The 24,842-nt window shown below is 44.1% G+C and overlaps 1 protein-coding gene across 6 annotated transcripts in view; it reads left to right on the top strand.

Moving 5' to 3' along the window:
- Nucleotides 1–24,842, top strand: part of DYM (dymeclin) — a 322,698-nt gene that overhangs the window by 153,317 nt on the left and 144,539 nt on the right. For all 6 annotated transcript variants that reach the window (XM_075932691.1, XM_075932689.1, XM_075932685.1 and 3 more), the window contains 3 exons: nucleotides 3,043–3,225; nucleotides 5,719–5,897; nucleotides 20,779–20,904. In XM_075932691.1, coding sequence (XP_075788806.1) covers nucleotides 3,043–3,225; nucleotides 5,719–5,897; nucleotides 20,779–20,904 — 488 coding nt within the window. The remainder of the gene's footprint in view (nucleotides 1–3,042; nucleotides 3,226–5,718; nucleotides 5,898–20,778; nucleotides 20,905–24,842) is intronic.

Consider the following 24,842-nt stretch of genomic DNA (forward strand, 5'->3'; position numbering starts at 1 on the left):
TTCTCTTCTTGAATTCTATCACCGGTTTAACTTCTTCGCCTTCAGAACCTTGTGCTATTATGGCCTTGCCTCTTTCTCTTAATTGCAGGTTTCATCTCCTCCTTCACTATTACTATTAGGGATGTTAGAAATCATGTATTTTAGTAATTGTGTAGCCACTGTGCTCCTGGTCCCACTCCTGGGGAGCCCCCTGTCACCCTGCGCTGCTGCCTCTGTTTCCATGAAGGGAGCCTGTTTAAAAATTGGCTCCCTGTACAGACTGTATCCCTGTGCAGAGGAATGCAGGAGGCCCCACTCAGTCGACACACATGGAGAGCTGGCTTAAAAGCCGATTGCCTGCATGTATCGGCTTCCACCTTTCCCCCTGCTAAAAAGACAATAGCACGGGGGAGGAGGCTCTGCAGGAACTGAGATGTGTGGGGAGCAGACGTCCAGCGTCTGCTGACTCCCACCTCCTCATAGACTCATAGACTTTAAGGTCAGAAGGGACCATTATGATCATCTAGTCTGACCCCCTGCACAGTGCAGGCCACAAAATCTCACCCACCCCTCCTAGAATAATCTTCTCACCTATATCTCAGATATTGAAGCCTTCAAATACTTTGAAGACCCCCAAGATGCAGAGAATCCTCTAGCTGTGATCTGTACCCCATGCTACAGAGGAAGGCGAAAAACCTCCAGGGCCTCTGCCAATCTACCCTGGAGGAAAATTCCTTCCCGACCCCAAATATGGCGATCAGCTAACCCCTGAGCATGTGGGCAAGACTCATCAGCCAGACACCCAGAAAGTTCTCTATAGTAACTCCTATCATCCCTCCATTGACCTATTTTCCACTGATAATGAATGGTCAATTAGTTACCAAGATCATGTTATCTCATCAAACCATCCCCTTCATAAACCCATCTAGTTTAATCTTGAAACCAGATAGATCTTTTGCCCCCACTACTTCCCTTGGAAGGCCGTTCCAGAACCTCACTCCTCTAATGGTTAGAAACCTTCGTCTAATCTCAAGTCTAAACTTCCTACTAGCCAGCTTATATCCATTTGTTCTTGTGTCCACATTGGTATTAAACTTAAATAATTCCTCTCCCTCCCTGGTATTTATCCCTCTAATATATTTAAAAAGTGCAATCATGTCCCCCCTCAGCCTTCTTTTGGTTAAAGTAAACAAGCCAAGCTCCTTGAGTCTCCTTTCATAAGACAGGTTTTCCATTCCTCGGATCATCCTAGTGGCCCTTCTTTGTACCTGTTCCAGTTTGAATTCATCCTTCTTAAACATGAGAGACCAGAACTGCACACACTATTCCAAATGGGGTCTCACCAATGCCTTGTATAATGGCACTAACACCTCCTTATCCCTACTGGAAATACCTCGCCTAATACATCCCAAAACCGTATTAGACTTTTTCACGGCCATGTCACAATGGCGGCTCATAGTCATTCTATAATCAACCAGGACTCCGAGGTCCTTCTCCTCCTCCGTTACTTCCAACTGATGTGTCCCCAGCTTATAACTAAAATTCTTGTTATTAATCCCTAAATGCACAACCTTACACTTCTCACTATTAAATTTCATCCTATTGCTATCACTCCAATTTACAAGATCATCCAGATCTTCCTGTATGATATCCCGATCCTTTTCTGAATTGGCAATAGCTCCCAACTTTGTGTCATCCGCAAATTTTATTAGGACACTTCCACTTTTGGTGCCAAGATCAGCAATAAAAAGATTAAATAAAATTGGCCCCAAAACTGATCCCTGAGGAACTCCGCTAGTAACCTTCCTCCAACCTGACAGTTCACCTTTCAGTATGACCCGCTGTAGTCTCCCCTTTAACCAGTTGCTTATCCACCTCTCAACTTTCATAACTTTCACCTCTCCTCATTCTATGCAGACAGCTCCACAGAATCCAGTGCTCATGGGGAGCTGGCTTTTAAGCCAGTCCCCTCCGATTGCTGGCTCCCACCTACCCTTCACTATGCAGACTCTGTGGGAGGCAGCAGGGGAAGGGAGGAGAGACAGTTCCATGATAACGGGCACACATGTGGAGCTTTCTTTAAGCCCGTTTCTCACAGGCACCAGCTCCTTCCTGCCCCACTTGCTGCCTCTGTTACAGAGACAGCAAGGGGTGTGTGTGTTGTGTATAGTTATTTTGATAAATTGGTAAGCCTATGGTTATTGGTGAATTATTTACATGATGATGATACACTAACATCTCTAATTACTAGAGGTTGAACCTCTCTCATCTGGGACTTCCTATTTCGGCAACATCCATGGTCCAGCTGGACCTCAGATGTTGCTGGACCAAAGAGCCCCAGCTACAGAGGTTGAGAGTGTCTGGGAGCAGAGCCAGTCTGGTCCACGGCAGCCTACAGGGGCAATGACTGGGGGGCAGAAAGACCTGGGAGCGGCTGCTTTTGCCACCACTGGCCTGGGGCTGGGGTGTCGCAGGAGCAGCTGCTGCCACCGCCGCAGGGCCAGGGCTAGGGAGAGGGAATACTGGGAGCTGCTGATGCCACATGGGGCCAGGGAATCCTGGGAGAAGCTGCCACTGTCCCACGTGGGGCTGGGGGAAGGTAGCAGAGCCCAGCAAACAGTCTGGGAACAGCAGAGTCAGGCAGGTGGGCTGGAGGAGGTCAAGCCTTTCGGTTCTCCTGGAGCAGCAGCCAGGAGAGGAGCCCTTGGGAGAGCCCAGATGTCTGACCACCTCTGGTCCAGCAAATTCCCTTGTTTGGGGCCATTCTAGTCCCGAGGGTCCTGGACTAGGGAGGTTCAACTGTACTTACACTTCCAACAGACTCCCTGGCTGCCAAATGCTCTCCATTCTATTCTTCTGAAATAGGCTTTCATAGAATTTTTCAGCATCAATTTCATGATCAATGTTGTCCTTTTATTGTCTCTGTATTGTACCTCAACTTTGGAGTAGACCAAAAGGAAATATCTTACTCATTTGTAAAGAAGAGTATGATCTTAAAGTACACCATAAATATTCATTAACAATGGCTAAGAGGATTCTCTCTTCTTCAATTATTCCCTTTAGCTGGCCTATGGACAGTGTTCACATTGGGTGGAGTAGGAAGTAAACCAGTACCACAGGAGGAACAGTCATCACCTTTAGCTAATCAGAGCCTTCTGCTTCTGCTTGTGCTGGCTAATTTGACTGATGCTCCAGACACTCCAAACCCATACAGACAAGCTATTATGTCTTTCAAGAACACACAAGGTTTGTACCTTTTCTTAATCTTCTAGTGTGAATTGAAGTAAACTGAGGCATTGTGTTATCCTGGCTGCTTAACCCTTGCTTATACCAAGGTATGCTATAATACACGTTCTGTCCTGTAAAACTAGTCCTGTGACGTTCCTGAGGTGGCATGTCTCAGCCCATGAAACTTAAGACAGTGTGGCAGGGAGGATTTAAACACTGAAAGGCACTGTGCAATTCACTTTTGTAAAACTGAGTTTCTATAGCTTGCTTTCTTGCAAAGCTTTTGAGATGGAAATAACCATGGGAAGCCGTGGGGGTGGTGAGGGAGCAGGGGGCGGGTCAGGTAGTCTGAAGGATTCTGTTGGTGTTGGGAACATTAGGGCATAGGGAGACCTGGGCAGTGCTGGCCATAGTTCATTGCTTTGCTTCGTATGCATAGAAGTGAACTGCATTGATGCATCAAGTTTTATGCCCCCTGAAACCTGAAGAATCAAAGGGGCTGAGCATTAAACAAGTATGCTTATTTAAACAGGAAGCTAATCAGCTCAGCAGGGTATGGAGCTGCTTTCATTATCCAGAAAAGCTCTTAATCCTCACAGGTCCTTGAGCTACCTGCCCTCATTTCCTACTGTTTTTCTTGGTATTGCTATTTTAAATGATGTGCTGACTACTGTACTTGTAGTGTATGTAAAGCATTTAGAGTCATTTTAAGTGTTGGGAAACATTGTATAGTATCTTCATTGAACAGAACAAATAATTTTGCTCCTACCAAGGATAACCATATAATTTTTCAGATTAAATTTATTCCTGTGGAAAAACTGGGAGGCAGGAAAACAGATGGGCATGACAACAAGAATTATAATGCAAGACTGGTTGCAGCTATTATAGGTGCTGAATATATTATGATAATTGTTATGAAAATATCCTGTCTAATTTATTGGGGAGTAAACCAGTAGTATTCTAAAGAAATTATTCTGAAACCTGTATAGATTAAGAATAACTACATTTTTTTCCATAGAATTTTTAAATACAGAGTATGTCCCAGCTACTGAAGTCCATATAATAAGTTTAGAAAGATGCTTTGTATTTAGTAAATTCTTTAGGACTCTTCTTCCATAATACATTTAAAAGGCAGAGCCGCAGTAGGGTTAGCTGCCGTGACTGGGAGCTAACTCCGCTGCAGCTCTCCTGCTTATCGACTAGTCGATTAGTTGATTAAACTATATTTAACATCCCTATCTTACAATTCTTTTCCATAGGAGCACAGCTGGTGAGAATGTTAAAGTTCCCACTGTTTTTCATGGTAGTGTACTGTATAGTATTTTATTATCTTGCTTTTATAATAAAGGATTCGCATGCAAAGTATTAGCTTTTTCTCCAGCATCCCTAATATGCTAATTCAAGTCCTGAGAAGATTAAGAAAACATTTTCAAGTTGTGATCACTTTGAAAACTCTATAGCTAACACTACTACATTAAAAAAGCTAAAACTGCTTATTCCAATTTCCAGTTTTTGATTTTTTTTTAATGGAAATTAATTAACAATCCAGCCCAGACACACACACAGTATGACTGCCTACCTTCACCATGGTGATTACAATTTAAAAAAAAAAACAAGAAAAATAACTCCTTTCCCAGGTTTTACATTCTGTGTTAAAAATTACTCTGGGCAGGAGAGCAAGCTTTATCTTGGAAGGTTGCTTGAATTTTTCCTGGTGCTCCAGACACCTCATCTTCTCTAAAAATAAAGATACATCCAGTTGACTTATTGCAGCATTCTGGAAGCTCATAAAGCAAGAAATATCTTTTTGTGTGTGTCCAATTAACATTTTTTATTTAAAATGGACATTTCTGAGCGGTTTGTCTGTGGTACTCTTGAAAACTTACAGAATTAGTTCCACAAGCATCATAGAGATCAATTTTCAACCTGTTTTACTGTTACTTTCATAATCTGTTCTGCTTCCATTTCCACTCCCCCCACCCCCAAAATATACCATACATACCATGGCCATTTTACATGATTTTCAAGGAATTAACAACCTACACCTTTCTTTCTAGTTAGCCAAGGCCTATAGTTTGACCATTGAACACAGATTAGAGTATGTGTACACTTAAAATGCTCCACTGTGCTACTGTAACGCTTACCCAACATTTCCTAAGATGTCTTTTTTTCTTACTTCAGGAGTCAAGAAGGGAAATAAGGGATGAGAATACAGTCTTGTTACAGGCATGACTGTGAGTTGGAGGGAGGAGCAAGAAAGGCTAATGTAGGGGTAAGGAAGGCTGATCAGTTCTCCTGTGAGAAACAGTTGCAGCCTTGACATCATAACTGATGTTTTGAGACACTTGTCATGGTTTAGGGACAAAAGTAAAAGTTGAACCAAGACTAGCTAAGATATTCTTTCTTCAGGTATTTAATTATTTTTATGTTGCTTGTGTCAGACATGAAATTGTCTAAAACAGAAACCTGGGTTTTTCTTTTTAAAAAAATGTTTTGGTTTCTTTATTCCAGATAGCACTGCTTTTCCTTCACCGAGTCCACATGCTTTCCAGATTAATTTTAACAGTTTGTACACAGCTTTGTGTGACCAGCAGAAATCTGATCAAGCAACTCTCCTTTTATACATATTACTGCATCAGAACAGCAATGTTCGGACATATATGTTGGCACGAACTGACATGGAAAATCTTGTGAGTATTGTACTGCATATTTAGTATTCAGCAGTTGGTGTTGATTTGTGTATGATTGTGTGATATTATTCTATAGAAACTTCTATAAAACAATGGATTGTGAATGGCTTGTCCATGATTCATCATGTCATGTTCATATTTTTATGCTCAGCATGTGACTGGAACAAGAGATAGCACTGATAAGAGTATAAATCTCTGGAGTGTTGGCAAAATTGGTTGGGGTGAAAAGGATTGGATAGAAAAAGAGTGGTGTGAATGGACCAAGATGGCAGGAGAGTTAGGACACATAGGTGTTTAGTGGCATGTGATGCACAGGAGGTCAAGTTGCTTAACAGGGTTCCAGAAATGCATTTGCAAGCTTGCATGTGAAAAAACTTGAGTTTGCACAGACAGATTCAGTATGAACATGCAGCTCTGGGTGGGCTCATATAATTGAACATGTTACACATTTACATGTTGAACATACTGTAATAAATTCACATGTATATAAATTTGACGTAATGGTCTTTAGTGACATAAAGGTCTTCCATTCTTCTTATATTTCCACATCAATAGTTGCTATTTTTAATGACTAATGTAAGGAGAAATCAAAAGGAAAATTCTGAATTTGTACAAATAAACTGTTCCAGACTTTTATTAGCTCAGAAATACAGATCTAAATGTTTTCGAACAGGGTGGGCAATAATTTTAGGAGAGGGTTCACTTCAGAAGTTTAAGTGGCCCTGGGCTGCCCTGGAATTGGTGGGGCCTCAGGCGGGAGGGTGGGACCAGGACACTTCATGCTCCCCCGTCCACAGACTCTGATTGGCCTGGGGTGGGGGAGCATATGAAGTCTTTGCTCCCCCCACCCCCCCAAGATAAATGTCAGGTATTCTGTATAGCTGGTAGTTCCCTCTAGGCACTTTTGCCCCCAACAGCTCCCACCCCCAGGTCAATCAAGGTCCTGAAGCACAGACACACCCAAATGAGATCTGCCTTGACAGTGGAGAAGTGCATGGCAATTGGTCTTGGAAGCTTGCAATACCCGACAGTTACTGGTCAGTTTGGAATCAATTCAGAGTGGGGAAATCTACAGTGGGGGCTGTTATTCAAGTAGTCAAGGCAATTGGTACCATTCTGTTATGGAGGGTAGTGATTCTGGGAAACATGGATTCCATAGTGGATGGCTTTGCTGTGATGAGGGTTCTCTAATTGCAGTGGGGCGATAAACATTACGTGCAGCCCCCATCTTTGACCCCAACCACCTTACCAAAGAGTACATAAACTGCAATGGGTACTTCTTCATGATGCAGCTAAAGCTGTTGGATCACAAGTGCCTTTTCACTGACATCAACGTAAAGTGGTCCAAAAAAGTGCATGATACGCATGTCTTTAGGAACTTCTGCCTCTTCAGAAAGATGTGTATTGGAACTATTTTCCCAGACCAGAAAATCAAAATTGGAGAGATGGAAATGCCAATAGTGGTCCTTTGCAACCCAGCCTACTCCTTGCTCCCGTGGCTCATGACGCCATACACAAGTAGCCTGGACTGCAGTAAGGAGCAGTTCTTCAAGTGATGTCTCTGGGGATGCTCCACATTAGGTACTGGGCTTGCCCTGGCGCTGCAGGATGGAGATGTTTAAAGCCGTAATCAGCTGGAACACTCGGGGGGGGGGGAGGGAGAGTGGGTCTTGCGGCGTTCTGAATTCTTGGAACTGATGCATTGCCAACGGCATCACACTTGTGGCGTCCTACTTACCTGGCATCAACAACACGATAGCCGATTCCCTCAGCAGGAATTTTGCAACACAACACGAGTGGGAAATCGATCGCCATGTACTTCATTCTGTATTTTGCCACTGGGGATTTCCTCAAATAGACCTTTTTGCCACGGCCACCAACAGGAAGTGTCACCACTTCTGCTCCAGGGCAGGCCTAGGTCGCCACTCTTTAGGGGATGCCTTTCTTCTCAATTGGAACAGTCCCCTCATGTACGCTTTTCCCCCTATCCACTTATCTTCAAAGTCCTTCAGAAGATCAAGTCCAACAAAGCCTCGGTCATCCTCATAGCACCCGAATGGCCACGCCAGCATTGGTACCCAATTTTCATGCGCCTAGCGCAACATTCACCATATCAACTACCGTTAATCGAGAACCTCCTGACCCAGAAGCGAGGCTCCCTCCTCCATCCTCAGCTACATGCACTGCACCTGTCGGCCTGGTACCTAGTTGGCTGAATGCTTCTGAGGTCCTCTGCTCTGAGAGTGTTCAGAATGTTCTTATACATAGTAGGAAACAGAGTACTCCTTTCCAAATGGCGTCGTTTTACTTCCTGGTGTTCCGACCACAACCTCGATCCTCAAAGGGTCCTGATTCCTTTAATCTTGGACTATATGATGCATCTACAACAGAATGGGCTAGCTTTAGCGACTATAAGAGTCCATCTTGTGGCACTACGTTTAGACAACCAGTAGGGGGAATTTCGCTCTTCGCTCATCCCCTCACGAAGCGATTTCTTAAAGGTCTAACGAATCTAAACCCTCCTTTACGTTCCCCCATGCCGTTGTGGAATTTGGACTTGGTACTCTCTGCGTTGACAACATGCCCATTTGAACCTCTTGCTACCATTCCCTTGTGATGTCAGCCTTTTGTGTGCTCCACAGTCTTTGCAAGATCAAGGGGCACAGTTATCTGACAGGGTGGGGGCGGAGGCAGAGCACCTAGCAGGGATTTTGAGCAGCCAGATACAGGGACCTGAAGGAAAGCACAGAGCGGGGCAGTGCAAATCTGGGGCTTGGAAAGAAAGTGGTGCTTCTAAGCGCTGCATGCTCCTTGCAGGGCAGGGACAGGGTGGTGGAAACTTTGTGCACTCCCCCTTCCCCCAGGCCAATGAAGACTTGTGGGCAGGGGAGCACGCAAAGTCTCTTCCTGTCCTGCCAGAAGTGCTAATTGACCTGGGGGTAGGGGAGCAGCAGAGCCTCTGCAGGTCAGATCAACCCACCTGGCAGGCCGGATTGGGCCCACGGTGGAACTTTTGCCCACCCTGATATAGCAGATATAGAATTCTCAAAGGAGCATATGTACTCACATGGTTTGGAGGCAGGCATGATAAGGGGCCTTCTAGGGCACAGTCCTGTGGGTGCGGGGGAAGGGGACGAGGTCCGGTCATGCTGCCAGGTCAGGGCAGTGGCTCATTCAGCTTCCCTCCTCTGTCTGCCACATGCCACTTTCCGGGAGAGTTCTACTTTCCACCCTGCAGGAGCCTGTGGGTGGGAGGTGGGAAGGAGAGTGTGCGAGAGGCTGAAGCCATGGTAGCAGCAGAAGCATCAGCTAATAGCTTCCCCTCCTCCTTCATCCAGGTTGCTATGTGAGATATCAGTCTTCTCCAAATCGCACAGTTATAGGGAGCTGATGCTGATTGAATGTGGTCAGATACTGGACCTTACGTTTCAATGCTTTGAGCTGTAGTGATGTTGACTGGCATGGGAAAGTGCGCTAATGTGGAGGACAGAATAGACTGGCCTCCCCAGAAACCTTGTGAGAAGGAACAAAGAGTTTTTATTTAAGAGCTTCATGGAGATATGCAGGGAGGATTGCTGCTGCAGCTCCAGACACATTAACAAGCCATTCCACGCCCTCCACGCAGTGTAGGCACAGAGTACATCACACCCTAATAGCCTTAACCCACTTGAAGCAAGAAAAAAAATTGTGAACTCACTAGAAGTGCCCTCCTTGGATCAGTGCTCGACTGTCAGATGTCCTGGGGTGGAGGGGGAGGGGGGCAGGGATCATCTCCAAAGCAATGAAAAGTTTTTGGCTCTTGCCAATGGCTGGTCAATCTCCTCCTCCTCCTCCTCCCCCTACACCACCATGCTGTCCTGCATGCTACTGCCTGGAGCGTCTTGACCAGACTCTACCGTATGGCTTGGGATGCTTGTTAGGTGTCCCTCCCCCCCATAATTGCATGCAGCTGGTCGTAGAAGCGGCATGTTTGCAGTGATGCACCAGACTGTCCATTTGTCTCCTTTGTAGGACTGCCTCAGCTCCTTTATTTTAACTCCATGCTGCTCCTGGAATAGCCTTTCTCCACCATGCATTTTGCTATATTCGTGTAAATATTGGCATTTTGTTTGCTGTTTGAAGATCCAGGCGAATGGGCTTCTCTCCCCATGTGTCAGTGAGGTTCAAGATCTCATGCACACTTCATGCTGGTGCTCTTTTGTGCCCCTGGGAACGGGAACTCATGGAACTTGAACTGATGGAGGTGTATTTTCAATGATGGCCACATGGGAAATGAAAGTAAAACTTTCCCAGGGCTTTTCTTGTTCACCTAGGGTATGTCTGCACTACAAAGTTAATTTGAACTAATGGATGTTAGGCGCTACACTAGCGCTCCGTTAGTTCGAATTTAATTCGAACTAGCAGAGCGCTTATTTCGAACTAGGTAAACCTCGTTGTACGAGGACTAAGCCTAGTTCGAACTTACTAGTTCGAATTAAGGAGTGTGTAGCCCCTTAATTCGAACTAGTGGGAGGCTAGCCCTCCCCAGCTTTCCCTGGTGGCCACTCTGGGCACCACCAGGGAAACTCTATTGCCCCCCTCCCGGCCCCGGACCCCTTAAAGGGGCACGGGCTGGCTACAGTGCCCGTGCCAGGTGCAAGCCTGCCAGCACCCAGCTAGCAGACCCTGCACCTGGCACGGCTCGAGCCAGCCACCCGATGCCCCCCAGTGCTCCCCCTCTTCCTGGGACCAGGCTGGCGGCTCCCGGGAACTTGCCCGGGACCGCAAGAGGTGGGCACCCACCTGGTCTAGTGCGGACATCGTGGACCTTGTCCACGACCTCCGCACTAGGCACAGGAAAGTGGCCGTCTAGGGCAGGAGAGCTGCCAGCCTGGCCACCCAGGAGCAGGTGTGCATGAAAATCAAGGTGGTCCACTGAGACCCCCGACCCTGAGCCCTGAGCTTACAATGGCCATACTGGGTCAGACCAAAGGTCCATCTAGCCCAGTAGCCTGTCTGCCGACAGCAGCCAACCCTAGGGATCCTGGAGGGGATGGACTGAAGACAGTGACCAAGCCATTTGTCTCGTGCCATCCCTCTCCAGCCTTCCACAAACTTTGGGCAGGGACACCACTCCTACCCCCTGGGTAATACCACTCCATGGACCCAACCTCCATCACTTTATCTCACTTCTCTTTAAACTCTGTTCCAGTTCTAGCCTTCACAGCCTCCTGCAGCAAGGAGTTCCACAGGTTGACTCTTTGCTTTGTGAAGAACAACTTTCTGTTACTAGTTTGAAGCCTGCTACCCATTCCTTTCCTTTGGTGTCCTCTATTCCTTCTATTATGGGAACTAATGAAGAACTTTTCTTGATGCACCCTCTCCCACCCTACTCTTGCTTTTATAGACCTCTATCCTATCCCCCCTCAGTCTCCTCTTTTCTAAACTGAAAAGTCCCAGTCTCTTTAGCCTCTCTTCATATGGGACCTGTTCCAAACCTCTGATCATTTTAGTTGCCCTCCCCTCTCCCACCCTCTCTCTTACCCTCTCCCATCTCCTTTTCCCAGTCTCCCCGAGTTTTGTTCAATAAAGAGAGATTCCATTTTGGAAGACACGTTATCTTTATTTTGTACATCAAGAAGTGGGGCTAGGGAAGGGTAAGTGGAAGGAGGTGAGAGAGGAATGGATACGAGCCCCTGATGGGGAGGACTGGGCTGGCTCTGCGGGCTTCTGGGGGTGGAAGCTCTTCTGCAGCCCCCCAATTGCCCCCTCTCCCCAGATGGCAGCCTGCGGCAAGTGCAGCCGGGCTGATGGCCGAGTGCTGTGATGTGCCCAGTGTGGGCACTCAGGGCACTCCAAGCCAGGACTGCTTTGCAAGTGGGGAACCCCTGAGAACTGTCTGTCCGGAGTGGGGGTCGGGTCCCTTTAAGCACAGCCCTCGGCTAGCCTGAGGCAGCAGCTGCATGCTCTAAGTCCTCATCTGATGCCCTGCCGGCACTGCTTCCGGCCATCCTTAACCCCGGTTCAGGGTCCACTTAATGTGGACATGCTAGTTCGAATTAGCAAAACGCTAATTCGAACTAGTTTTTTAGTCTGGATCCGTTAGTTCGAATTAGCTTAGTTTGATTTAACTAATTTGAACTAAGTTAGTTCGAATTAGCACTGTAGTGTAGACATACCCCTAGAGAGTAGTAGAGGTGCAAGTCATGGTCAGAGTGATACACTGCGAGATGCCTTCCAGAGGCCAAGAATTTCTGCTTTCTCTATGCTGGGTGTACACTACCGTGAATTCGACTATTCTAGGTCAAATTTTGTGTTACTCCTTGTGGAGCACCAAAATCAACTTCATTGTCCCTTAAAGTCGATGAAATAGCCTTGGTAGTGTGGACTCAATGTTTAAAAAATTGACCATAAGCAGCTAGAGTCAATCTAAAATCATAGTGTAGAGAAAGTTTTAGGTTAGATGTTTTCCAGTTGGCAGGGTTTGATGAAATAGAATTCTCAGAAAGCTGACACAGGAGATATCCGATCAATTTGCCATTGAAAACACCATTGGAAGATGGGAGAGATTCCAAAGTACTGAAAGATGGCATATATGATTCCAGTGTATAAAAAGAGGAGAATAAGGACAATTGGGAGAATTATGGATCAGTCAGTTTAACTTGAGTAGCTGGAAAGATAGTGGAATAAATAACTGAAGCAATCAATTTGCAAACAACTAAAAGATAAGGTTTTAAGTAACAGTGTATGTGGATGTGGAAAGAATAAATAATGACACACCAACCTAATAGCTTTCTTTGACAGGGTAACAGACACTGTAGATAGCAGGGTAGCAGATAGAGGTATATCTTGACTTTTGTAATGCCTTTGCTAGTGTATCACATGACTTTCAAATAAACTATAGAATTACAGTCTACATGAAACTCCTAAAGGTGAATACTTAACTGGTTACAAAATCATTCCCAGACAATAGTTATCAGTGGTTCAGAGTCAAACTGGACAGGCATGTTGAGTGGATCAATGCTGGCTACCTTTCTGTTCAATATCTTCATCAGTTATTTGCATACTGGCATGGAGAGTACATTTATGAAGTTTGTGGACAATACCATGCTGAGAGGGGTTGCAAGTGTTTTAGAGGATAGCATTAAAAATGGTTGGACAAACTGGAGAAATTGTCTGAAATAGGATGAAATTCAATAAGGACAAATTAAAAATACTCAATTTAGGAAGGAATAATCAATTACATATATACACAATGGGAAATGACTGCTTTGGATAGAGTACTGCAGAAAGGGATGAGGAGGGGGAGTTATAGTGGCCACGCTAAATGAGTCAACAGAGCAACACTTGCAAAAAAAATAAAGCAAAGTACCTGTATTTTTATAATGATGTTTTTTCTATAAAAATATCTTCTGACTGAAGATAGGTCAGCAATAAGGAATGTAACAAGTAGGCCCAGTAGAGATGGTTTAATGGGCTGTATAAGGAGAGTCCACACAGATGCACACATATAAAGACTGTCATTTCCCTGAAGTGCTACAGACTAACAAAAGATGTAGTATATGAAAGAGGATGAAAGAGGAAAAAAGAGAGCGATAAAAATATGTATTTTAAACACCACAATAATCCCCATTTAATGCCCTTAACCTAGTCAAAATTAGTAGTCTGTTTTCTTAATTAACATTATAGCAGAACTGGGCCTTGAAGAGAGTTTGGGGAAGGAGAAGGTATGAATAGAGCTGGTGGAGAATTTTCCAACAAAACAAAGCTTCTTTGGAACATAGAAATTTCAGACCCAAAATGTTTTGTGAAAACAGCTTGGGTTCATCGAACATTTATCTAATCACATGCAGGTTTTTAATCAGAATCCTGCCTTTTTCCAGGTGGCTTGTTGGGAATATCAGACTTCCAGGTTCTGCAGCTGTAGTCTCTGCCATGTTGACTGCCTTGGTATGGGAATTCCAGTCTTCCAGAGTCCTGGGCTAGCTAGCTCCCAGTGCTGCCTGACTGCTGTAGTCAGAGCTGAGCTGTCTGAAAGCCAGCTTTCCCAGGACTTTGGAATCCTGGATCTTTAGGTCTAGGCAGCCTGCATAGCTAGACTTCCCCAGAATTGCAGACCCTGGGAGCCCTAGAAACTGCTGATTTGAAATAGATAGGATGTAAATTTTTTTGTAAGTTCATAATTGCAGCGGTGTTACTGATCAGATGAATATTAATTTTAGTCAGCAACTGTCGGGATCCTGGAGGCTATATTTAGTTTTGCAAAGGCCATGTTTCAGAATATTTTAGAATTTCTGGTTCACAGGAAATTTATAAGTATCAAAATTGGCAGGGAACCAGAAATCTCAAGGTTCACATGGCTCTACTTATGAATCGTTTGAGGTTCAATATGCAAAGGGAAGTAAATGGGTGTTAAATCTGGCCTAATTCACAGAACAGAAAAAACCTTAAACAACAGTGGCCCTGTAGCTTCTTAGGATATGTCTATGCTGCGGGCTAAACTCGAGTTAAGATATGCAACTTCAGCTACATTAATTGTGTAGCTGAAGTCAAAGTAGCTTACCTCAGTTTTTGGTGCTGTCTACACAGCCGGAAGTGGAAGGAAAAATGTTCTTCCTTTGACTTCCCTTGTTCGTGAAATGAGGGTTACAGAAGTCAGAGTAAGAAGCCTGTTATTTCGAAATTATGGAATAATGGGCTTACTGTGTAGATGCGCATTCTGTTGCTTCAAAATAATGTGAGTTACTTTTAAATAAGCTTGCAGTGTGGACATAACCTTAGAGCAGGTGTGGGCAAAAGGCCCTCAGTGGGCCAGATTCAGCCCACTTAGCATTTAGATTTGGCCTACGCAGCAGTTCCAGGTCCCAGGCCTGGGAGCCAAAGATACGCGAGCCCTTTTAACTGTTTCTATTTAAAGGGCCCACACCTTTCCTGTGCCTGTTGGGCAATCCGTTGCCTGTCAATCATGGGGAAGGCGCAAGCCCTTTAAACAGAAGTAGTTAAAAGGGCTTGCTAGTCCCGGCTCCCTGGCAACATGCTAGTGCCACTGGGAGCTACGAGCCCTTTTAACTGCCATTTTTTTTTTTTTTTTAAAGAACTTGCACCTATCAGGTGGATGCATTGCCTGCTAGCCACCTAGCAGGCGCAAGCCCTTTTAATAGAAGCAATTGAAAGGGCTTGCTGCTCTTGGCCTCACGCTAGCAGCGAGACTGGGAGCACTCAGACCTTTAAATAGCAGGAGTTGAAAGGGCTTTCAGCTCCTGTCCCCCGCTAACGTATGCCTGGGAACCACAAAGGAGGCGTGAACCCTTTCAACTCTTGCTATTTAAAGGCTCCTCCCCTTCTGCCTGAGACGCTGCCCCTTCTGTCTGAGGCCCCTCCCTTTTGGGCAGCCTGCAACCACTTCAAAAATGTTTGAAGTAGCCCTCATTCTAAAATTATTGCCCACCCCTGCCTTAGAGAGTAGCAAAAACTATAAATAGTATTGTGAGCTTTTGTGGGCACAACCCACTTCTTCAGATGACAAATTTGTGTCCACGAAAGCTCATGATACTATTTATATATTTTTGTTAGTCTCTACGGTGCTCTAGGACCATTGTTATTTTTTTAAGGTTTTTTTAATCACAGACTAACACAGTAGCCTCTCTGAGACTTTTAATCACAGACCAGAGTATGCTTGGCAAAATGCTTAGATAAGGATATATAAGAAAGGAGGCGCACAAATATACGCGATCATGAAGGGGAGGACAAGGAAGTTAACATTTTCAGTGGATTGGGAAATCTGTGGTGGGCTTCAAGGAGAAGGTGACATGGTCAGAATGATGAAGAAGCTGTGGTTTGAATGGAGTGTAGAAACAGGGATGTCTGATGTATTTCCAAATTAGGGCTGAATGAGCTGATGTACAATACTTTACTTAGTGTCAATAAGGAGTTTTTAATTCAGTTATCCGTGCACATATACAGGCAGTCCCCGACTTACGCGGATCCGACTTACATCGGATCCGCACTTACAAATGGGGCTTTTCTTGCCCCGGAGCTCATGGGCGGCGGGTCACCACCCGTGTCCCCCGGGGCAAGAAAAGCTTCTCCCGGTCTCCCTGGTCTGCTGGGGGGGTCCAGCAAAGCCGCTGGACCTCCCCAGCAGACCAGGGACACCCGAGCAAAGCCGCCGCCTGCTAGCCACCGCCTGCTAGCCACCGCCTGCTAGCCTGCGGCTTTGCTCATTTGCCCAGGAGCAAAGCTGCCCAGGCAGCGGGACCCCCGCCGCCTGGGCGGCTTTGCTCCTGTCCCCCTGGTCTGCTGGGGGGGGGATGCAGCAAAGCCGCTGGACCCCCCCAGCAGACCGGGGGACAGGAGCAAAGCCGCCCTGGCGGCGGGGGTCCCGCCGCCTGGGCGGCTTTGCTCGGGTCTCCCTGGTCTGCTGGGGGGGAGGGGGCGCACCAATTCCCCCCCCCCCCCCCCCCCAGCAGACCAGGATTTTGTTGCGGGACGCCTCGGGTAGAGCAGCTGGGGTGCTGCCGAGTTGGTCCTGTGGGAACCTACTGGGCAGCGCCCCAGCTGTTCTGTCCCAGGCTCCAGATTCAGCAGCTGTTGAAACTTATCAGGCTGATTCCAGGAAGCTGGGGGCAGAGCAACTCTGCCTCCGGCTTCCTGTAGTCAGCCCCTGGTCAGTTTCAGTGGTAGCAGCTGAATCTGGACACCAGTTCCGACTTACATACAAATTCAGCTTAAGAACAAACCTATAGTCCCTATCTTGTACATAACCCGGGGACTGCCTGTAGTGCCTTGGGTGCTTTTTGAACATAAATATGCTTCATCAATCATGTCCTATACTATGGTATATGAACAAACATCTTTTCAATTAGAAATAATAAGCATCTTGGGCAGGTCTGAAGCAACTATGTATTCCAGATGTGCTTGGCACACTGTTATTTAGCACTAACAATACTGCTTGTCAAGTACAGGCAGTCCCCGGGTTACGTACAAGATAGGGACTGTAGGTTTGTTCTTAAGTTAAATTTGTATGTAAGTCGGAACTGGCGTCCAGATTCAGCCGCTGCTGAAACTGACCAGCAGCTGACTACAGGAAGCCCGAGGCAGAGTTGCTCTGCCCCCAGCTTCCTGGAATCAGCCACTCATCAGTTTCAACAGCGGCTGAATTTGGATGCCTGGGACAGAGCAGCTGGGGCGCTGCCGGGTAGGTCCTCGCAGCGCCGCACCTCAGCGCTGCGGGGAACAACTAGGCAGCGCCCCAGCTGCTCTACCCCAGGCGTCGTCGGCAAGAAAAGCCTGGTCTGTTGGGGAGGGGCGCACTACCTGCGCGCCCCCCCCTCAGCAGACCAGGGAGACGTTGGTGGCGGGACCACCGAGATGCGCTGCGGTCCCGCCCGCATCCTCTGCGGCATTGCTCCGCGTCTCCCTGGTCCCCCCAGCAGACCAGGGAGACGCGGAGCAAAGCTGCGGAGGACGCGGGTAGCGGGACAGCCCAGACACGCCGCGGCTGTCCCGCTGCCAGCGTCCTCCGAGGCTTTGCTCCCTGTCTCCCTGGTCTCCTGGGGGGAGCCCCCCCCCAGCAGACCAGGGAGACGCGGAGCAAAGCCGCGGAACACACGGGCAGCGGGACAGCCGCGGCATGTCTGGGCTGTCCCGCTGCCTGCGTGCTCCGCGGCTTTGCTCCGCGTCTCCCTGGTCTGCTGGGGGGGGGCTCCCCCCAGGAGACCAGGGAGACGCGGAGCAGCTTTTCTTTCCCCTGAGGGCACGGGCGGCAGGACCGCGGCGCATCTGGGCATCCCGCCGCTCCCGTCCTCCGGGGTGAGAAAAGCCCCGTTCGTAACGGCGGATCCGACATAAGTCGGGGACTGCCTGTATTACAAGGTCCTATAACTTACATTGCAATATATTATATTTTGATTAGTATTTTACTGTGATAAATCCTACAGGAGAAAAAAGCTGATGTTCCTACATTTCTTTCAGTAGCCATCCAAGAAAGTAAGTGTTTGCCCCAGTATATACCTTGGTAGACTTCAAACAGCTTTTGTTGTTTTCATTGCAAAGACAAATTGTAAATCAACCTGTGCAGTTGTTTTATATTGCTTTATGTTGTGTCAAGAAAGTTATCTGTTGGACTGCATAATAGGAATAGGAGAACATTTGGGTTTTGAAGTTATACTGTGTAAAATCATGTACAGTATACATGTAGTAGAATCTGAGAGCAATGAACACCAGAGTTATGAACTGGCCCTTACACTGCATTTGGAACTGGAAGAATGCGATCAGGCAGCAGACACATAAACAAATGCAAATATTGTACAGCATAGTACAATGTTAAATGTAAGCTACTACAAGAATAAAGGAAAAGATTTTTTTAATTGACAAGGTAAAGAAACTGAAACCAGTACAGAAACATTTTAAATTAAGATGGTTAAAATCAGCATTTTTCTTCTTCTGAGTAAAGTTTTTTTTTAAAGCTGTATTAAATCAAAGTTCTCTTGTAAATGTTTTAAAGAGCAGCAATAATATTTTGTTCAGAGTTACAAACAGTGTTTCCTGTAAGCTGTGTGCTTGTGTGGCCACTTAGAAGAGATTCAAATGCCACACAGATGATTAGCAGACCACCCACGGCTAAGTTTTGTTACAATTGGTGGTGCACATTTGCACATCTTGGTGCACATACAAATTATTCTGCACATAGATGGAAAAATCAGTACATGGATGGAAAAGATAAGAGAAAACATAGGTCATGTACAGACTCCATTTCTGAGTCGTTCATAACTGAATTTCTACTATATTTTAGTTGGAAGCAAGTCAAACTATATGTGCATACAGTAAGCCTTATTTAGGTGGCTTGATTTTTTTTTAACTGAAAAATTTGTGAAAGACTGAGCAAACTAGTCTAAAATAATACTAGAGTTCTAGGCTTGAAGTGAGGAAAAATAAGTCTTGTTAGTTATCGCTGTTCTTATGCTCAAAAATATCAAAGTAGGGATGTTTATTTGACAGTATTATGCGCTACCATCCAGGAAAATTTAATCTTCCTCTAAACTTGTTCTCCTGGCTTCAAGACAAGAGTTCCAGGGAATTTCAACAGAAATGAATGAATGAAAGAGAGAGAGAAGAACATGAACAAATATTGACTCTTTCTGACTGGAACTGGGAGATGAGTGTCTCTCAGTCCTTAACAGAAGCACTGAGTTTCTAATCGAGAAATTGTAGTGGTATGGGATGCTGAAAAATTGTGTCCATTTCAACCATAACAATAGTGCTTATGCTATATAGGGAGACAATGAAGTGAAGGGCTGTTTTCTTAGAGATATAGGGAAAATCCACTTCTTTCCACTGAGAAATGGGGAAAATAAATATATTTTACTTTTAGCATTGCTATTGTGCTATCAGTGATACAAATATTATAAAAAGTGGTCTTTCTCTCAATAATCATGTCATTTACGGGGAAAAATCTCAATCTCAGCAGAAAAATTCCTGTTTTAACCGGTGGGGGAGGAGGGAGAAATCCCTAACTTTTGAATTTGTAGAGAAAGTTATTTGGTTCTGATGATGAAAAAATGTTTTTTAAAAGACTCATTTTTTCCTGTGTTATCTTGATCCTGGTTAATGTGCCCCAGAAAAGGTATGTGTGCAGAAGCACACAGAGACAAACCCACTGGTTTAATAAGAAACTATAAAAATGTCTTTAATATGTCTAGCCAAAACAAACTGTTTTAGAACTTGGTGATTGTAACAGAACATTTCTGGTAATTTTAAAGACATATGATGCATTCAGAGTACTGGCTGGTCATCAGAAAAGGGTTTCACATGATTCATTACATTTGGTTTGTTTTTTAAAGCAGCAAGTTAAGTCTTTAAGCATCTATAATCTGGTGGGAAGAGTTCTCTGTGCCTCATTCACTCTTGGAAATAAGAATCTTCTGAAATCCTTTTACTCTATTATTTTGTGATTTAAACTTCCTCCTAAATCCGAGGAAGGGGAAATTATACTGAGCTAGTGTAAAGCTAATATTCTAAGAATTGAAGAGAAAGTATTTACATCTGGATTAAGTTTAGGTTGGATCTTGGGGACAAATCAAGACTAGAGTCCAGGTACTAATTCTGTGGCAATGAAATCTTGTCAGCTCTTCTTTCAGGACTTTGGCTAAAGCTGGCCATCTTGATGGAAATGTTACAAGACCTTGGGCTGACCTTTCATAAGAATGGGAACACAAACACTAACAGCATATGAATTAGAATTGGAAAAACAGGCCTTTATGGGGTTTGAATCTAATCCAGAATGGTTTTCAGATCTGGGGCTTCTAATTTGATCACCTCCATCACTTGACATTCAAAGAGGTTTGGATTAAGGTGCCAATTTTGGCCCTACTGTGATTTTTAAAATAATTCTGAACAGTTTCTATCTATAATGGATGGGACATAACCATTTCAAATCAGAGTTCTACATTGACTAAACATTTGTAAACTGTGAGGAAGATGGTTGAGCCCTATGTATTCTAGCCAGGCAAACTGTGTTTCAATTGAGTTAGCCTCAAACCAATATAAATTTGGTTCAGCAAACAGTTTTTCTGGCAGATGGGAGATGGAATTTGTAGAGCCTTATAGTAACTGGTTTGGCTAGGAATTCTATTTGTTTGGAATTAAAATTCTGTCTCTCCACTTGAAGAAAGTATATGTTCAGACTGTTTGACTCTTATGGAGTAAGAAAAAGCAGATGGAAGGACTTTGAACATTTTATATCAGTAGTTGAGGTGGCTGTTTCACGAGGAAAGGATTCTGTGTTATTGTGAAAAGAGAGGGTGATACTAGGAATATTTAAAACCTTCTGTCTGTTTGTCATATTTGAAAGGCTAAACTAATTTGAAAGACTAAACTAATGATTCTTATTTTTCCCCCCAAGGTTTTGCCAATTCTTGAGATTCTCTATCATGTTGAAGAAAGAAATTCACACCATGTTTATATGGCCCTTATAATTCTGTTGATCCTTACAGAGGATGATAGCTTCAATCGATCTATCCATGAAGTGGTGAGCTACTGTTATAGATAATAACTTTTTGGAAAATAAAATAATGTAATGTTTATCTGAGTAGAGATAAGTTTTGTTTTACTGCCTACTCCACTAGGACAATAAGGGTATGTCGACACAGCGGTGCTATTTCAGGATAACATCTGTTATCCTGAAATAGCATTTTGCACCACTTAACAGCATGCCCGTTATTTCAAAATACATTCGAAACAATGGGCTTCTTATTCTGGCTTCCTGTAAACTTTGGTACACAAGGATTAAGGTGCACAGAATAGCAATTTATTTTGAAATTAGCACTGTGTAGACAGCAACAAATTTCAAAATAAGCTATTTTGAAATAATCTACTCAGTTGGCATAGCTCAAATTGCGTAGCTTATTTCAAGGTAAACATTACTATGTAGACGTACCCTAATTGTCTCCACAGCAGAGCTGGTTTACATATTAAACTTGGTTTTCAAGATTTGAGGACATATACTCATTTCCTACAGGACTAATTAGACCAGAGTTATAAGCTTCCTTTCAGGAATTTTTGTGTTGTGATGTGTACGAATGATTTTCCTGCCCCTAGCATAACTTTGGTTTTCTCTAGTCTGTCTTCTTTCTAGCATGGAAATAGTCAGGAAGGTTTCCTTAAGGATGCTGTTTTGCCAAGGAAAGAAAAGACATAGAATAATAGGTAAACTGTCTTATGCTTTCACAGCAGCCTTACTTAAGTAGCTTATATTTCAACTGCAGAGATTTTAGTGGGAGTTTTTATTTCCCAAACTGGATATAACTTCCTGACTTGGCATCTCTGTTCTGTCTTTTGGCCAGGTTAATATCTATTTTATATTAGCTGTGTAATGCAGTCCAATTTCTGATTAGATTTGATTGGCCTTGACCAACTCTGCTAGTGAGTGACTGGGGTGATTGTTCTAGCTTCCTAGCTTACAAACTCAGACATGCAAATGCTCTCTTGGGATAATGTGATGCATTGATGCATAAAGGAGATGTGAAAAGGTAAAAGCAGTTGCTCAGGTAGCTAAACCAATCTATCTCACAGGTAAATTTTTGTTCTGTTTTAGCAGGAATGTAACATTTTCCCCAGAATAGCAAAGTGGGATAGAAGCTTATAAAAACCCGAGAGAAATTTTGGTCACAAATTTCTGTAGCCTCATAGGAAATTATGTAGATCTGTATGTATAAAACAGGCAGACTTTTTGTTTATGTGAAGTTTCTTGGGACTAATAGGCAACTTTTGGGAATAAAACCAATGGCAAATATGCAAACTGCTGAAGCCAATATTTCTCTGGAGATTTTTCCTTCCTCTCCATACACCATGGGTGTATGTATTTGGATGCAGTGTCTACAGATTTAGTATCTCCTTAACATTTAAGTTTTTGCTCATGAATTGAGGTTATTGAACTGCTGAGATACAGCATGCTTGCCATCACTTCCTTGCTTCATCTTTCTTCATTTATTTCAAAGGCTTTATTAAATGTGTTCTGTCAACAGATCTCTTATTGTTTAGGGAAACGGATTTTCCTAAAAATCTAGCTGTAGGTTCAGCCAAGAGGTGAAAACATAATTCACTTTCAATGTCCATTTAATCCTTGTCTCACTTCTGAGATTGTCAACATGGTGGTAGTACTGGCTTTATAATGTGAGCGATATTTAACTTTAAATTTGCCCTCCTTTTTCCTGCCAGTTTTCACATTGATGCTCTTCTCTGCCTCTGTTTTCTTTCAATATGTCTTTGCTGTCTTATCCTTTGCCTCTGTTTCCATCCTCAGCAGAGGATGTTTAGCAAGCTGTCCTTTGGTGGCTTCAGGGAGCCAAAACATACAATTTTGCCCCTTAAGTGAGTACTGTGGGAATGGGGGGGGAGAATCCTGGGCCTGTAGTCCTATATGTTTGAACTGCTCCTCAGCTGCATTGGGGAGGAAGGGCCAGAAATGGATGACTTTCAAGGAGTTGCATGCTGCTTTATCAACAGTTGGTGGAGTACGTTGGCATTGAGTTAGAGGTCAGACCTGGAATCATTCAATCTTTTCCACACTCTTCTGCAAAGTCCTCCGTTCTGCCCCTTCTTTCGCATCCCATGCGAGATCAGTACTCCCTTCTGATCTGAAAAGCTAAAGTCAAATGAAATGTAACTTTGCTACTCCTGTCATATTACTTGCATTGAATTCCAGAACTTTTGTTTTCCTTGGCACTCCAAATCTTTTTCACAGAAATAGATAGGTACAATGAAGAGAAGAGGTTGGGTATCTCCTGCTGTCACCTAGAGAATTCAGTTATGGGTGTGCAGGCTAGGTCCCTGTCTACACAAACATTAGACTACAACATCTCCTTAGCAACCATAACATACTTGACCAAAAAATTGTGAAAGACTATGACTCCAAGGATTCTGTTGTTTCAAGAAAATTCCCTTCCAATTATTTGCTTTAACCACAACCCTGGGCAAACAGCATTTTCTAATTCCCTTGTGTTCTTAATTCTGAGCATCCGTGAACTTTGTGTAAGAGGAGAAGGAGGGTTTCCTATCTGGATCTGAATATTGCAGGTTAAGCCCAACCTAGTTCTCTTGGACAGTTTGTGAAAGGATCTTTTTGATACCAGTTCAGGGATGATCCACTCACTTGTGCATGGCTGCCAGAAGGAAACAAAAGGACAGAAAAGGCCACACTTTTTCTCTTGAAGTCAGGCTCAAAACTGCATAGGTGCATCTGACACCAATTTACATTCCTTTCAATTATTTTAGATGCTTAATCTCAGTGTGAAAGGTATGGTACTCGCCTCCAAAAAGAATAGTTTTGCATAGTGTTAATTATTGAATACGTTTCATCAAGTGTCCTAAATCTCAAAGGCATAGGAAAGAAAAAAACATAAGTGTAGAGAAGGAAACTGTCTTAAATCAGTCTGTAAAATGTGAATGTCTAGCATCAGTCACACAACCTGAATGAAACTCTTATGCACTGTAAGTATTGATTGCATGTTAGCAATTTCAGTAGGAAGCTTCTTCCATCACTTGGCTGAAGTCTGAGAAAATTAGAAAATAATGTATTTTGAGTCGACCTGTTTTTCCTCTGTGCTGATGCATATCCTGTAATGTTCTTATAACAGTCATTACTGTGTGATCTGTTTATGGGCATATTTTCCTTTGTGGTATTACACCCACATTTATTTATTTATTTATTGATTTTACGATTAATTTTAGTAAGCAGAGTTTTATAAATCTCTGTGTTGATACAGACAGGTAAAGAGACCAGGAAACCACAGAAACTCTTCTAACTGCTGAAGGGTTTTTATTTAAAATAAATGTGGTCATAGCTGCTTGGAAGAGGTGATCAAAACCAGAGCCTGTTCCTGCAACTGACACTATCCAGGCTGATCCCGAGCTTGCACAGAAACCAGCTTACTTCAGTAGTAACAATAGAGTAAACTGGTAAATCAGGAGTTCCTTACCTATGACAGGTCTTTGAGTTGATTAACTCCCTCCCACTTAAACACCCAGTAACAGGAAACCACAATTTAACTGAGGCCTTCACATGAGATGGTATCACAAAATGTTTATGGTACTTTTTTTTTCTACAGGCAGCTAGCTGTATTTATTTTAAAGTATTTTATTTCCAAATGGCTTATTACTACTTCAATGAATTTGTGCTGCTCATTAATAAATACTTCTGTTACACTTCATAGCACTGTACAAATATCAGTGAACATCTTCTTATAGCTGTCTAAATTAACCATCTCTATACTGTGGGTTGTGACCTCAGACAAGCTGTGAGACATTGGAGGGAAAGAGAAACCACAAGAAAGCCAGAATATGACCCAGCTGAGCAAGCTCCTATCCTGCAGGGTTGGCCGGGTTTGGCTCCCTGCTCTGGGCATTGTGACCTGGTACCTCGTGCATGTTTGCAATACCACTCACTCAGATGTTCCTCTCTGTTATGGA

The sequence above is a fragment of the Pelodiscus sinensis genome, chromosome 6, assembly GCF_049634645.1.
Source record: "Pelodiscus sinensis isolate JC-2024 chromosome 6, ASM4963464v1, whole genome shotgun sequence".
NCBI classification, from domain to species: Eukaryota; Metazoa; Chordata; order Testudines; family Trionychidae; genus Pelodiscus; species Pelodiscus sinensis.